We start from the raw sequence: 16,502 nt of genomic DNA, 5'->3' as shown, positions 1-16,502 counted from the left end.
CTGCCACCACCGAATCCACCACTGCCACCACCAAAGCCACCACTGCCGCCTCCAAGTCCGCCATGGCCACCGCCGCTGCCACCACCGAATCCACCACTGCCGCCTCCAAGTCCACCATGGCCACCGCCGCTGCCACCACCGAATCCGCCGCTGCCACCCCCTAAACCACCACTGCCTCCAAATCCACCGCTACCACCCCCTAAACCACCGCTGCCACCCCCTAAACCACCGTGGCCACCGCCTCCAAAACCGCCATGACCACCACCACCACCTGCGCCACTTCCGTATCCACCGGCATTTGACACTGCTGAAGACTGAGCACCTGCCGAAGCACTTCCAACAGCTTGAGCATCGGATTTTGCGAAACTGCCACCACCGCCAAACGAGCTCGCACTAGCCGAACTGCTAGCGCTGCTGGAAGCGAATGATCTTCCGCCTCCGATGTCACGCTTTTCGATTGCACGCGATTCTACAACAAACCAAGAGATTTTTATTTATTATTTTTTACATCACACACACAAAAAGAACATATCGGCGTCTTCTTCAGGAACAAAGTCTTAGAATCGCGAACTGCTATATTTTTGCGCATTTGATTTCTAACAAGCTAGAAATACGATAACAGAAAAGTAATCTTAACATGAAATATGAGATAATTATGATGAAGTACATAAAATAATGATAGATAAAACGAAATTAATTTACCTCTCGCTTGAACACATGCTACCAACACTAAGGCCAAAAGGCCAATTGTCCGATACTGCCACATGACGGTATCCGCTCTTCAATCCTGAACAACTGCGGTTGTCATGTCTCTTTATATCTTGCCTCCCACTTCGGAGCTGCCTGCTCTTTCCTAAAACGCTGCTTCGCTCAACGAAGATTCGATTAAGAATCAACAGGAGCAAAAAATCCCAGACTCGTAGCCAAGGTAATTGGTAGTAGGCACTAATATTATCCAATTAAGAATTTATTAGCATGCTTATTGCAATCTGATAGTCGACAGAGACTCTAGATTCTATACATATAAATGATATAATCTATAAATTTATAAATCTATAAATTTATTCATGCAAACAGATTGATTTATAAAACTGTCTTTAAACAGAGATATTAAAAAAAAAATAAAAAAATAAAAAAATAAATTTGAAAAATACAAAATTATCAAGTGTGTGTGTTCACAAATTAAAAAATCCTCAGAAAAATAATTTATACCGAGGTTATTATAATTTGCGCCTCATAAATCTCGTGCTTTTTCTAAAGAAATATGGAAAATAGTGGTAAACCTCTCTCTTTTTCTGTCTCTCTTTCTCTCATACATGCGCACTTATCGTGTGATTTGTAGTGAAAGACTATTACACGACTTAATAATAAATAAGATTCAAGGTCAAGCAATTATCGCGGAACGCTTTGAGAGATTTTATCATAATGTGTTACTGAGTTGAACGGATAGTTGTATTTGCAACCAAGTTATTCTTTTCTCGTTTAATAATCGTTATTGTTATCGTCGTATTGCTTGCTAACGACATAGAAAAAAAAATTGATTTATTAAAAGATAACAATCGTTCAAATATTGTTAAGAAACAGCAATGTTAAAATCATGTCAAGAGATATATTATTTTTCAAATAATATAGTCTTGAAATATTTTCTAAGAATTGAGAAAAAATTTTAAGTTCAAAACCGATACGAGCTAATATACACCGGATGTTCGTGAGTTTAATGATGATTTTATTTGAATGTCTAGACGTTTCGATCCCTCAAATTCGGGATCTTCTTGTTTCTAAGAATTGTTAGATTGCGCGCTGTAATATAACATATTCCTGAAATTCGATACACTGTAAGAATTATAGTCGAGTGGGGAAGTACATACATACATACGCACACTAGCATTGCGGAAAGTTATATAAAAATGGGAATAATTTAAAATATCAGAATGACGTGTATAAACGTAAAAAGTAAAGAGCGATAATTCGCGGCTTCCGTCAATTGGCCAATCTCTTCTCACAATTTTCTCGCAATGATCTATTAAATTGCATACTTAAGCACAAAGTGAGTTACAAGAACAAACATGCATGTATCTGTATGACCCACAATCTCACTCTTCTGATTTGAAAAAAAATCGCAATACTCGCTTGTATATCAAGAATCTATGATAACCCGTTGACTGCCAATGTAAAAACATGAACATTGATCTGTATGTGTGCTATTGATATTTTATTCGACGGAATTTCCACGTACAACAAAGATGGCCGGAAAAGTATGCATTACTGCGAAGAACAGATAAAAATTCATACATGTATAAATTCAACTCTGATTTGTTTCTTTCACATTGAGAGGAAGATCAGATCGAGATGTATTATCCTCAAAGCAGAACTGGTTTTAAAGAACATCGTTGACTAACAAATATTTGCGTCCACTAATAAAGCCCGACAGCAAAACAAACATCGATCTCGTTTTCTCAAGCAATTATCGAGAGAGAGAGAGAGAGAGAGAGAGAGAAAAAAAAAGATCTCTTTCGTTGATACCAAAGAGAAGTAACGGATATATGTTCATCATATTCTTTGACACATCCTGAAACGCATAATTACGGAAAATCCATGCCGTTTTTTCCTTCCCAAGATATAAGATAAAAATCGAATCCTGGTCGTTTTCCAATTTATTTCAAGTGTGCTAAAAACAATATAATGAAATACAACGATTATTATAAATTATTATTATTAATACGTTTGTTAATACGTTTATTATTATAAATCGTAATTGAATTGTAATATACTATTTGTTTATGTATTATTACGCTTTTTTTTATATCACTGCAAATAATTACGCGGATAATCATCATCTATTGCCAGTGCAGCGCGGCGTATAATCTTAAAAGCATCGAGACAGCAATAAGATAACGTATGTCTAATAATGCTGCTTTACATGGAAATAAGATAATACTCGGATGTGGAATTAGAAATTAATTTGCTAATTAACTGTATTTTTATTACGTTACTTGTTTTTCTTTTTTTGTTTTTTCACTGACTCAGGAATATTGTCACATTTTTAATTTATTCGTCGAGCCAGTTTTGCGCACCAACTCCAACTTCTAATCGAACGACTAGCTCAGCGAAATCGAATTAATTACATATTGCTCAATCATGAATCAATGTGCGATCAATAGCCGATTTTGTTGAGTTGTAATCGAGATCAGCGGTTTAAATCGGAATTGAGCCGTGATCCACGATATGATGTCCAAGGATTGTTTATGTACATGTTGATCGGCTTGTTAACAATCTAGCGAAACTCATTAAACTCATTACTGGCTTATCGAGTAGAAACGAATAAGTTTAGCATACATTACGAGCGGCTCTTTTCTCACGCTTGACGCATACGCGATTTACGAGCGACAGAACTAGCCGCCGCTTATTTTCGATCGGAAGGCTAAACCGTAAAGATAAATATGCGGGAGTTTTTCTTGCGTCGATGATGTATCATCATTCGCCGAGACTACATCCCGCTAATCAACGTGGAAACAATTTAAAAGCGATAAAAAATGGAAACGTTATTTCCCAGAAGATTAATCCATTCGATAATTTTGACTCGCGGAGCCCTCCCGGGATTGCCAAATGTTCTTGCGTCTAATTAGCTGATATCTTCGTAAAAAAAAAACTATTGAGAATTTTTAGTTGCGTTATTCGCATTTTTTGCATCTATGGATTATGATCAATTTTTTGTTTTAAAAATAACTTTGAACGCACTCAGCGGAGTTTAGTTACGTAATCGCAGTCAGTGATATTATGAGAAGTTCCGAAACCATCGGAAGATATTTCAACGATAAAGTTTTTAAAGTGAAATCAACATGTTGTGGATAAAAGAAAATTAAAAAAAAAAAAAGTATTAGAACGTCAATTCTGTATTAATACATGTTTATTTCAACGAAATTTTGTATGTAGTGATAATAATACATTACTTGAGACTGTAACTACACTTATCTTAATTGCAACAAATAATTTAAATGTATATTTGGAATATACATATGCAGATATGTATATGTAATTAACTGAAAAATGAATTATATCTCAATATACTGCACTCTTAGTCTGTAACTTATTTCAATACATTATTCGTTATCGTCAACGTAACGTTACGCAGTTGTTATGCGACACATTCTGTCCGCGCAAAGATTCGTAACACACGTGTTATTCCTGTAACACATACGTTAGAAGTTACAGAACAGGCCCGCGAGACTCAATGAATTAACTTTATTTCTGTAGACATATATATATATATATACACATATAGAGAATTGGCATTAGAACCTGCATTATTCGGCCGCGTAAATTCTGTACTCGGAATAAAAGATAAATATGTTTTTTTTTTTGCATACTATTATATATATATATGTATATAAATATTTGATTTGTGCCATTATTTTAGAAGAATTTCGTTCAGTCTCTTTGCAATTATTAGATATCATATATGGTTGTTTTAAACAACACCAGTGGCACCATTTTATTGAAAGTTGTAAGATTATCTTCTCTTATAAATGACTATATGCAACTTTTCTGTTGTATATATATATATCTTACAAATACAAATTAAATCGTACAAAAGCAGAAAACGTTAACAAAAAAAAAAAAAAAAAAAAAAATTATTATCTTCTTATCGAGGAGACAATCATAATTAATATAAAACAGGCTCGATTATGTATAAAATTGGTCCACGCCATTAAAATATTAATATATGTATAAATAAAGTTTTTGTGACTGTCATTGAAGAGTCTGTTTACTCGCCCCCGTACAACACACAAACATATTTAACATCTTTTACCGCTTCTACATTTCTTGTTAAAACAGTTTCGCCTCGAAAGTATTAAAAAATTTTATTACTAAACATATTTAAATGTAATTTTTAACATTGTATTATATATCTGTTTCATGTTGAATAATAATTGCGCAACAATGTTTATAAATATATATGTCCAAAAATATAAATATAATAATATATTCGTTGTAATAATATGTTGATCGATCGTAAAAATCATGTAACGCAATTATCACACAACACAGAGAACAGGACATGAAGAAAAGGTTTGTTAAAACCATTTTTTCTTTAAATGCGATATACGTGGAAAGTATATATTTACATATTTGTATAGTTATATATATATGTATAGATTTTAAGCATAATTCTCGATCAACTTGAGGCATAATCACGTTGAGATTCTCTTTTCATTTATTTGTATATCACTTATTTATTAAATGATATCAAAAGCATAATGAAACGCATCTAATAAAACATGCGGTAATTTGTACATAAAATATTTTCTCGTTTGCAAATAAATTTCTTGTACTATCTCTAATCTTATTCTCTTAGAATACATTATACTTGTTTTATTTGAGTATAATTTATAATTTTGTTCTTCAAAAAATTTAAAAGCTCTCTAAAAAGATGCTCTACGTCCAAAACTATAATATTGTGTAAATTACGACTAAAAATCTCAATTGCAAATAAATGCTTATGTTGAAGGTTCCGACTAGAAAATTAATCAATTTGTAAATATATAATTTTTTAAATATAATATCTTTAAATTTTGATTTTTTCAATTTTATACATATATAAGGCCAGATATGTTTTTTTTTTACCTTTTTTTTTTCTCCCGTTACTCTTCTAATTATATTACTCGTCTAGTTTCTTAATGAAAAATTTGATTCTTAACAATCGTCTCTTTAATCATGCGCATGCCTTTTCAAATTCTAATATTCCCCTTTTCCATTCACGTTGACCGGCACGTGACTCTGTTGAGTTGCACTTCGGATGACTTCAATCCATCTATATAAATAAGTACATTATCTTTAACAATAAAACTTAATGTAAATGGTCAGTAAATATGGAACATAAAACAATTTTATAAATTTTATAAAGACAACATTTCAAGTAGACATTTACCTTCCGAAAGTATAATCACTTTCTGCTCGGAAGAAATATACGTGATTCTTGAATTGCAACTTGAACACAAAATCTTTGTTGATCCCATCTTTTTCCGACGGTGTGGACACAGTGTACCCTAACAATGGTAAACTGGCCAACGGAAAATCATCTTGATGAGACTTGTAAAAGAACAAACAGAAGTTGGTGAATACAACCCAAAGTTTTTGCCAACCGTTGCTGTTCTTGAATTTCCGTAGAAGAAATCCGCTGAGTTGGTTCTGAAACAGCAGCGTGCACGCAACAAAAATTACGAATAAGCAAATATGATATTTACAAATGACAAAAAGACAAAGACACGAATATCATCAAAACTTTCAACACACCTGAAACGCTCGTAATTGATCGCTGTAGCTAATACTTGTATTGCGATGCCAACAGACATGAACCGTGGTATTGCTGCGCTGTGAGGCTTTTACACCTCCGCAACTTGTCCGATCCACTTCTAATCCCATTCCGTCTCCCACTTCGTCAGCCGAACCTAAAACTTTTATGTAAAAAACACAAAAAATCCCTTTCTCGCACTTTATAAAAATCTTCTCGTTATAATATTAAACAAATACTTACTGCATGACTTTAAACTCAAATACGGCACTTTTGCGTCCAACGCGTCGGCTTGCACTATAGCCATATTCAAATCTTCCAACCACCTTTCTTTCTCTTCTTCGTTGCTAGCTGCGACTGTTAATGTTCTGCAAAAAGTGGTTTGAAAACAAATTTCGAGTAAAACAAAGAATTAATTTCGAATATTGACGCTGTTGAAATCATAAAATGGCAATTACTCACTGATTCGCTTGTCCGTCGATAATAAAAGCAAAATCCATCCCGGTTTTATTGTCCGCTTCTTGAATCCTCATTCCTTTCAACGGCAACAGCCCGTGTACGCGAAAACATTGCGTCTGTTGTTGAATAATGGAAGATTGTTGTTGGGAGTTGCGGAATGTGTACAGTAGCACGTCTGAGAACTGGGGAAACAATACGCATTATTATTACGTTAAATTGTTACGCTAATTAATAAAAAAAGTACGCACAGAAGACTCACCAAGAAGAACATACGTTGTTGAAAACCTTTTCGACTGTACTTCTGCAGACATCCGTGTCTGATAAATCTTCGACCTTCCTGCACCAGATTCTCGAAGCCAGCGATGTCTCTCTGCATTTCACACAATTGCACAAAGTTCTCCTGAAATAATAAAAAGACAAATTAAAAAATAAATTACAGTCAACATAATTTTTATAGCAGAATAAATTTGTATCTCAATTATTTTTTTATTTATTAAAAAAAACAACGAAACACATTTTTCTCACCGCTTGATTTATGATTGTGAGTCCCTCAAGTAACGTTTCGCCGAGTCTATCTCTCGCTGCCAAGCAATCCTCAAAATCAGTATGATCCTTCGGATAATGATCCAATAATCCTTAAAAAAAAAAAAAAACATAGTTTAAAAAGTTTTAAAAAGTGTTTTATTTGAAAATCTGACAAATAAATCGATGCGAGTCTACTCACGGTCGATAATACTGTTGTAGTGCAACAAACGTTGCAAAGGTTTTAACAGGAAGGAAGTTAACGGCAAATAACAGTGCTTCTGCGACTCAAAGTCTCGACAGAGCTGATCGAATCGTTTCGACGTTCGCGTGGAATATTCCATTTTCTCCAACACCGGAATCAGATTTTCCAGGTACTGGTCGTAGAGAGGTAACACGTTCAAGAACGTGTTGTACAAGAAATCGCCGATATTGTGACGAGCATTGCTCTCCCAACGTGCCAATCGCGCTTCCATTTCTTGAAGACAAGGACCGTGCGCGTCAGCAAGTAGCTCGATCAAAGAGACTATCGACTCTCCTTCTAATTCCGCTTCTCTAGAGATTTCTTCACGAAACCACTGCGCATAAATTGAACAAGTGCGATTTAAGACAGAATGTTTCTCTTTGTTTCTTGAGCTTTTCTGGGACTTTTCTTTCACTTACCATATTAATAACGTCCAAGTCTTTTTTATACGTTCGTTCTGTCATGAGAAGCTCCTTGGCTATGTAATAGGCCTTGTCGGTCGGCCATCTCTGAAATAAAAACAAAAAAAAATAAGAAATTTTAGTGACAGACGCGAGACGACCATTCATTTTCTATCGCGATGCAAGGAAACAACCCCGACCTTTGTTTTTCTAATCTCCGTTTCTTCTCCGTTTCGCAGATTCTTCACCGGACTGAGATCCGGCGAGTTCACGACGCTCGCGTTGTTCACCTCGACCTCGCCATTCGTCGCTTGTCTATCCTTCTCGGCGCTATACACGGAATTATTATTGTCCCGTTGATCGGGCGTCTCCTGCTTTTCGGCTTCGACATCTGCAAGTGAATCTCGGTCAGACAACGTCGAACGTATACGGATTTTGAGCTAACACGAAAAAGTGAGAGAAATAGAAGTAACCAAAAATCAGTGTGTGTTTGTGTGTGTGTACGTGTCAATGAGTGATCAGAGGAAGTGTTAAGCACTGACGTAGACACGCATGCTACGGTGCAACTATTGTCCTTTCCCCTTCATTTCGTTATGAACTTCTATCAAAAGGTTTGAATTTTCCCTCTCTGCGCGTAAATTGTAAATTTCTCTAACAAATGCTGAAATACGACAAAGGGAAAGGGTTTTCTCGTTTGAGATGACATCGCGATGCTATTTGTGTGTAATATGTCACAGTGTGAAATAAAATCTACACTACTTGTAAACCTACGGTATGCGCGCGAGGAGATTTGATTTTCAATATATCGAATGTAAAATTTTGTTCAGAGCGGAAGCGAAATTTTTAGACGACTTCTTTTCCGGTTAACATCTTCGTCGTTTAAAGTTTTTACTCCGAGTTTTTTCTTGTATCGTAGCAACAATCAGCTATTTTAACAGATTTATATATAAATATTGCGACTGTATTAAAATAAAGGCATGTCATGTTTCACATTTCTCCAACTCGAGAGTGAAAATAATTGATTTTTTTTTGCGATGATTATAACAAAGACACTTTCTAAAAGCTGCATCGATTTTTCGGACGGTGATCAATATTATGGTCGGGAGATATCGATTTGTCCAAAATTGATGCAACTTTATGACTCGGAAACAGCAATGGGAGATTAACAATTACTTGTAAAATACTTCAAACTGTCTTCTTCTTCTCTTTTTCTTTAGAAAAAAAAAAAAAAAAAGGAAGAGACAGACAAAAACAACGAGTGATTGTTAAATCCTGCAATTTCCCAGTACCGGGTAGCTGTACTTTTTTGGAATTCGATTCGAGATCGAAAGTTTGTCGTCTTTTGCCGTGTGGAAAACGACAATCGAAAAGCGACATTTCGCGCGATCGGAATTGATGCCAAAAATATTACAGCTACTCTAGATAGAGAGAAGAACATTCCTGCAACAAACTGTACAAGGACTATCATACAGGTGTGCAAAATTAATATCGAATCAACAACAATACGATTCTGTAACCAACAAAAATCAATGTGCGATATGTTTTACGAAAAAAATTCATGCCTAAGCAAGTTTACTATAACGCGCTAGGTTCTACGGAATAAGCGGATTAATCAAAGTTACAAAGCAATAAATAAAACAAACTAAATTTAACGATAAGAACCTACGTGCATACTGCAGCTTCTTAAGAAGGCGAATCGCATGCGAAACTTAATAATCGTGTCCGCGCGACGGACGGAGTCTATATGTATAAAACAGCGAGTCGCGAATTCGAAGACGTACAACAAAATTACAACAAAATTACAAGTCCGTTATGCGGTGTAATATACTACAAGCTGTATGTTGTTTTTTTTTTTACCTAAGATTTCGCATCAGCTAATGACACTGACATTATTCAAAGACGAGTGTGAGCTGATGACGCATTTGCATGAGAACACCTTGACTCCCATACCCAGCCTTGGGTGTCAATTAATAGCGATATTATCGCGACAGCCTTGCGCAACGGCAAGGTCGTATTTTTCACTCTTTAAATAATATAAGCAATACGCTTGCATTCTTTCAGAATTAAAGTAAAAATATGTGTGCACATTTTCTTCTCTTTTGTATTGTAAAAATTAAATCGGATTATATCTCAACTGTGAAATCAAGACAAACAGCGGCAACATGCGACGGCACATTGGGCCGCTCGATGCAAATGCGACAGAAACTCAGATTCGGTCTTGCAAGCGGCAATATAATCCATGCTGCTCGAGCGAACAAATTGTGGAGAAACAACGATTGAAGAAACCAAAAAATAATCCACAATTAAGATACAACATTAGAGGCATTCCGAGAGGGATTTACTCACACATCATATTTGTCATCCCGGTCGAGCGACGAATCCGGCAATGCGATATAAAGAGATTTCGGTATGAAGAACGAAAAAACCAAGGAGAAGACAGAGAGAAAGAGACAAAAAAAAAAAAAAAAAAAAAAAAAACAAAAGAACGGCACACATTGCGCACACACGGGAGAGAAGGAAAAATCCGTGGACTTTGTTCTTCACGTGTGGAAATTAATGGGTTTGTAATGAAAAAAGAAACAAAAAAAAAAAAAAAAAACGAGACGCGTGGAGAAAAAGAGTTCCGGAGCTCGGAACTCGGAAAATTAAAACATCAGTCTAAAACCAACCAAAGAAAAGAAGAGAGGAAAGAAACGAACGGACGGTGTAATATCTTGTCGGTCCAGAAACTAAATCGGAATCATTATCACTGACGCAAGATTCGGATAGTTGAGTTTGTATATAATTTATTGTTGTCATAATTAATGTATCAATAATCAATGTACAATAGATTCCCTACGCTTGGAATACCGTTTTTTTTTTCTCTCGTCCTTCGGGACGCTGGCAATTCCCCCACGTTTCCTACACCACCGACAGCCTGTGATAATATTAATTGTTTTCGAACACAATTACGACGATTTTTTGTTTTTTTTCCCTCACAATCGACGGCGCATCTCAAATTTTCACCGGGGGGAATCGCCGCGCGTGAAACATATATATATATATATATATATTTTTTTTTATGTATATATATATTTTTTTGTATTTTATTTATTTATATATATAGCGTTTAACAAGTACGGTATATCGATAAACGATCAAAAAGTGTTACACAAATTACAAACGGGGGAGGAGCGTTCACGCCAACACACGACGGACACTTCGACGTATACTCGTCATGGCGTATTCTGCTCTAATTAATTAACTCGTTTACCGCCACTCATTCCGACCGTTAAATCGAATTTCTAATTATACGCAATTATTACATTGTTTGCATGCATGCACATACGTGCGTGTGTGTGCGTGTGTGCGCGCGCGCGTGTACAAGAGCGCACTCCGCGCCACCGCCGTGTGCACCCTTGGTTCTGGAAATGGCGAAGGATACGATAAAAACAAAAAAAGCGACGTTTCAATGTCGAGACATTGTAAAAAAAAAAAACTTAAAAATAGATAACCAATATCGTGTAGTTGAAAAAGTTTCGTGCTCTTGGAGAGATTGCAATTTTTCAAACACGCTAGAGAGAACTCGCTGAATAAAATCTGTGAAAAAACAACAACGAGAGAATTTTCCTTCAGTCAACTTCGTTTTTTTTTTTAATAGACTTCCGATTGTGGGCTCTTTTTTAATATGTAAAATAAACAAATTGCGAGCAAGAAAAAAAAAATAAGATCCAAGAGATACACTCTCGGTGGTGACGAAGCGTCACTTTGCACCTACTACGCGGACGTCGTGTTAATTTTCGTACGTTCACAAATTGAAGCGAAAGTCAGTTGACACGCGAGCAACGTCGTCTTTGCAAACCGGAAACGGAAGATGAGCGAGCTCGTGGTATTTTATATAACATTGGAACGTGTGTGCGATCCATCATCGAGAGTCTTTGATTTCTCATATCAACGACAATTGGCATTTTTTTGTTTTGTTTCAACCGCTGCTGATCTGACAAGCCATTGGAAGAGACGAAGTGTGTTTTTAAAACGTTTAAAAAACGACGTTTAATTTTAGTGGAATACGTACGGAAGACAAACAATAGTTTTTTTTTTTTTTTTTTTTTTTTTTTTTTTACGAGAACGTTTACGTGGACGTAAAATTAACACATTTCGTGATCTCGTTGGGAACATTTCGCATACAAATATATTCGTTATTAAAAAATCGACAGTCTTGTGAGAACGTTTTTGACGCTGAGAAGGATTCTTGTTGGAACACAATGCTTACGATGGAATTTGCAACCATTTTTGTTTTTTTTTTTTACAATGAGATAATGGCTCGTCTCGATTCGATACACGGTCCATTTTGATATAGATTTCGCGTTTAAAGCCGAGTATTTTATGCAAGTATTCGGCGTATGCGACAGGATATTCTCAACGGACGACCGAGTCCTGTGAGTAAGTATAATATGGCGAACACGATCTGCTCCTTGAATACTGGTTGCCAAAACCATCCCGCCCAAATTTGTCGTCCCAAGACACGTGTAGACATCGTGTTCTTAGCTAACAATCAACATTGCACTCGTATTTACATTTTGCACAGCAGAGTTTTGAAAAGAATCTTCGAGTTTTTTAATGTTTTCCAATTATCATAAAATATTTGGCACTGGTTTTTATTAAAAGAAAAAAGAAAAAAGTTCGCTTACGCCATAGAGAGAATATTCCTAATTAATTTTTTTCAAAGAGAAAGATTTTAATCGTTAAGATTTTAATTGCTTTCTGCAAGTTTATACTGGCGTCCTCTTTGTTTCGCTGTGAAAAGCAGAGTTCAATATAGTAGCAGTGCGGCAGTGGGAGAACTTTCTCTCGAAAACAAAGATTCTCTCGGAGAGAATTTTGCGAATATAATCAGTGCCAATATAATTATACTTTAGGCAAAATTTTTTCTTTCCTTCATCTTCGTCGCGGATAACGCAAACTTCGACGTTAACTAACAAACGAAATGTGAAACTTAACGTTTCGATACTATGCTCAATCAAAACGAGAACTCAGTCCAGAAAATATATTCAGTCATTAACCTTCTATTGCATTTTCCTGATTAATTTTCATAAAAATAAACGACTTCGCGTTTAAAGAAATGCAAAGAGTATACGTTGTCACGCTTTTCGCTAACGAGATTAAAATTTATTCTTTTTTTTCTTCTTCCTTCAGAGTCTTCGTCCAATAATAATGCGATAGAAGGTCAACTTATTTACAAAGCATGTTCGCTGCGTTAAAAGAAGAAAATTTCTCTGCGATTGACTACTCGATACATAACAGTCGTTTGGCTGTCGCGCGCGCGCTCGGGGGGCGCGCGCCCTATACGTATATATTTTATATTGATCCCCTGAACCACTGTCGAGAGATTTTCTGTATACTGAGAGGCGTGCGAAAGATGATTCTCTCTCTATAGTTTATATATTTCACGGTTAAAAAAAAAAAAAAACGAAGGGAACGAGAAATTGAATATCCGTTCGTTTGTGAACTTTGTGTTTCGCCCGACCGAATCATCGGCGCGCGTTATTGCTGAATTTATAAACATCTTGTAGCGGAGGTCGTGGTGTGTGACTACACGAATAACGGGGGATTATTGCGAACTTCAAAAGAGAGAGAAAAAGAGAGAGAGAAAAAGAGAGAGAAAGAGAAAAAAGGGTTTATACATTTTAACACTGGGGGAGGGGGGGGAGACGCAAACACAATTCGACGTTACACACTACACAACAGAAATTTTTACATATCTAATGTAATAGAAAGAGAGAGAGAGAGAGAGTGAGAGATATGACTTTTCTATAAATGTTTCGCAAAAAATTCTTATTAAAAAGTGCAGAATATTCAAAAATTGCTTCTCGCGCATCTACCTTTCAAGCGCGTCCTCTTTTTTTATTTCTTCCGCAACGGAAGAGAGCGAGGACAAATATAAACATTGGAAGAAATTGACAAAAAAGAGGACGCAGAGTGATCTACGATGAGAGAGAGAGAGTCTAGGATCTCTTACGGTGTTCACACACATATACAGTAGATATACATATACTATGGTAGAATATTAGACTTCGAGGGGCTTAAAGAGAGCGTGTGTGTGTGTGTGTATATGTGATCGAGAACAAACTTTGCACATATGTTCAGGGGAGATTAACGTGACGAGACACACTGTGTGACAGGTGGTAAAATTACGTTCGTGATTCGTGACAGGGGCGCTACGTAATGGTTCCAAAGGTTTCTAAGTAGTTGACATAATTGACGTGTGTATTTGTCGGTAAGTTTGTGAATACGTGTGTGTGTGTGTGTGTGTGTGTATGTGTTTAACGTATACGTGTAACAGTGTGAATAAGATGCGGGAACGTTCAGTACCACGCTGCAACTAGAGATGTGAGTTTGACGACCGCAATTGGCTATCTCGCATAAATGATCAACACTTGATTTGACAGAGAAAGACAGAGAAGGAGAGAGAGAGAAAGAGAGAGAGAGAGAGAGAGAGAGAGACGTTGAGGTAACTGTTAACAGCGGAACAGCAAAGCAGATATATATATATATTAGCGTAGCGTACCGTTTGCGTGCTATTTCGTTTGAATTGTTCGACTGAATGCAACTTCGTACGATTTAAAAGTCACATCTCTATACGCACGCTTTCTAGGCAGGGAGGCAGGACTGAACAGTAGATTATATATATATATATGTATGTATATAGAGCACTGACTAATTAACTAACACAAAAACGAGGGGCAATAATCTCGAAAGGAGGGAATTGCTCAAAAGCGCGAGAGTGATTGCTGGATTAATGAGCGTGAAATATTTCCTCCAATTCAGCTAATGGATTTTTTTCTCGCGTGTATATACAATCGGGGAGATAAATGTGTGATAATAACAAAAATATAGAACACAATTACGTTATGTGCGACAAGTTGTTCACAGCAAATATATATTGAAAAATTACGACGCGTCGACACTTTTTTTTGTATATGATGGAAGATCTAATTGCAAATATTCTAAAAGTGCAGTGCGACTGTGTGTGCGATGGTGTGAAAATATTTCGTGAATACTTTGTGCGCACGAAAGTCCGTCCAATGTGATTATTTCAATTTTGTACAGTGGACTACGGCTCTATCTCGGGTTTTTTGTTTTTTTTTTTTTTCGAAAGTCACACGAGCAATGAAGATGACAACGAGATTTTTTGAATATAAAAAATGGTACAGTGCGGCTGAAGGAGGAGTCGAGTGCGTGAGTCAAGTGTCTAAGAGAGAGAGAGAGAGAGAGAGAGAGAAAGAGAGATCTAAGGATATAAAGAGAAATTTATATTACAAAATGGCATCAACGAGAAGCGGTGAGAGAACGCATGCTGATAATAAAAAATAGAAAAAACCGGATGACGTGTGAGCGAATGTGTCACAAGTTTATATGGTCGAGACGCGGGACGACTTATGATAGACAATTTACATCTCTTGTTTAACACCGAAGCCCTCAAATTTCATTTGTCAACGGGTACATGTCCGCTTCCTACCTCCCCCCTTCTTCGCGAATCCCTTTAAAGGTGTGACACAAGAAAAAATCACAAACGTAATATACTCTCGGCGAGGATCGACGAGATGAGCGGAACGAAAACAAATAAAAAAATAGCGGAGAGTGATACGCTCGGGAGGTACTTTTGATCTGTACGATCCTCTTGTATTATGCGGTCGCGATATTTTACTCGCGCGATCCTCATCGCCGTGTAGCGTGGTACTTTCTTAGCCTGATCTGAGTGTGCGGTAGTAGTAGTAGTGTGGCTTCCCGCTCAACGTGGTCTCAGCGGTGTCAGCGGTAAGAATCGATTGGTCAGGGTGCGTGGTGTTGCGTGAACCATTACGTTACGCACCTGGTTCACGCGGTAATGCATGTGCCAGGCCGGCGAATTCACGTATCCGTTCGTGTAGGTCCAGCGATTGTAATCACCACCTGTCGAAAAGCACAAGTAAAGTACACCGGATGTAATATTGTTGGGTCTTCTGCTGGCGCATACGAAGAAGACCGCGGTACAATCGACGACACGATTATGTACCGCGCGCGCGATTTTGTGTGTTAGAGGACCTTGTGCGCTCCCCCACCCTGTGAAATGAAAGATCTAGTTCTTTGACGAGAGAGCTTGCTCTCCTCGGACAGTAAGAAAAAGGATTCACCAATTTAATTTGCGTGTTTTTTTTTTTTTTGCGATCAAACTTGCGCGACAGCAAAGTCATCGATCGTGTCTTGCAACACGTTTTTGTTTCTTTTTGTTAACTTATTATGTAAAAAAAAAAAAAAACTGTAGCAAAAGAGCTCAAATGTTGACCCGACATTCATCGAGGGTGCAATCGATAGTCGATGTTTAAATTTATCTCGCACGCGAGAAAGAGCTAAAACTCTCTCTCTGTGAGAAGAGTTTAACTTACAGAATAATGTACATACACAGGATGATAAAAGGTGCACAAGAAAAATGTGTGTCAACCCAGAAGTTTCATTGAAAAAAAAAAAAAAAAAAAAAAAAAAAAAAAAAAAAAAAAAATCATTTTCAAGATTGAAAACAATGTGTGATGGACTAAAAGGATGCAATGTGCGACGTAATGAGCGT

General features: G+C 36.7%; 2 protein-coding genes across 4 annotated transcripts in view; both read right to left on the bottom strand.

Annotated features, from left to right (window-relative positions):
• LOC109852438 (glycine-rich cell wall structural protein-like) overlaps positions 1–809 on the bottom strand; it is a 4,087-nt gene extending 3,278 nt beyond the window's left edge. For both annotated transcript variants that reach the window (XM_020423604.1, XM_020423605.1), the window contains exons 1-2: positions 703–809; positions 8–469 (exon numbers count right to left, since the gene is read on the bottom strand). In XM_020423604.1, coding sequence (XP_020279193.1) covers positions 8–469; positions 703–766 — 526 coding nt within the window. In that variant the 5' untranslated portion in view covers positions 767–809. The remainder of the gene's footprint in view (positions 1–7; positions 470–702) is intronic.
• Positions 810–5,613: 4,804 nt separating this feature from the next.
• Positions 5,614–16,502, bottom strand: part of LOC109852434 (FERM, RhoGEF and pleckstrin domain-containing protein 1-like) — a 30,532-nt gene continuing 19,643 nt past the window's right edge. Inside the window, exons 12-21 of one of the 2 annotated variants that reach the window (XM_020423599.1) lie at positions 8,119–8,309; positions 7,937–8,026; positions 7,476–7,851; positions 7,277–7,386; positions 7,011–7,151; positions 6,755–6,933; positions 6,536–6,660; positions 6,295–6,455; positions 5,930–6,189; positions 5,614–5,812 (exon numbers count right to left, since the gene is read on the bottom strand). In XM_020423599.1, the coding sequence (XP_020279188.1) occupies positions 5,737–5,812; positions 5,930–6,189; positions 6,295–6,455; positions 6,536–6,660; positions 6,755–6,933; positions 7,011–7,151; positions 7,277–7,386; positions 7,476–7,851; positions 7,937–8,026; positions 8,119–8,309 (1,709 nt within the window). In that variant the 3' untranslated portion in view covers positions 5,614–5,736. The remainder of the gene's footprint in view (positions 5,813–5,929; positions 6,190–6,294; positions 6,456–6,535; positions 6,661–6,754; positions 6,934–7,010; positions 7,152–7,276; positions 7,387–7,475; positions 7,852–7,936; positions 8,027–8,118; positions 8,310–16,502) is intronic. The other variant, XM_020423600.1, reaches the window with a different exon arrangement.

Source organism: Pseudomyrmex gracilis, unplaced genomic scaffold (genome assembly GCF_002006095.1).
Source record: "Pseudomyrmex gracilis isolate BER0280 unplaced genomic scaffold, ASM200609v1 scaffold_29, whole genome shotgun sequence".
Taxonomy (NCBI): domain Eukaryota; kingdom Metazoa; phylum Arthropoda; class Insecta; order Hymenoptera; family Formicidae; genus Pseudomyrmex; species Pseudomyrmex gracilis.
The sequence above is the reverse complement of the archived record's forward strand: the minus strand, read 5'-3'. Positions and strand labels throughout refer to the sequence as shown.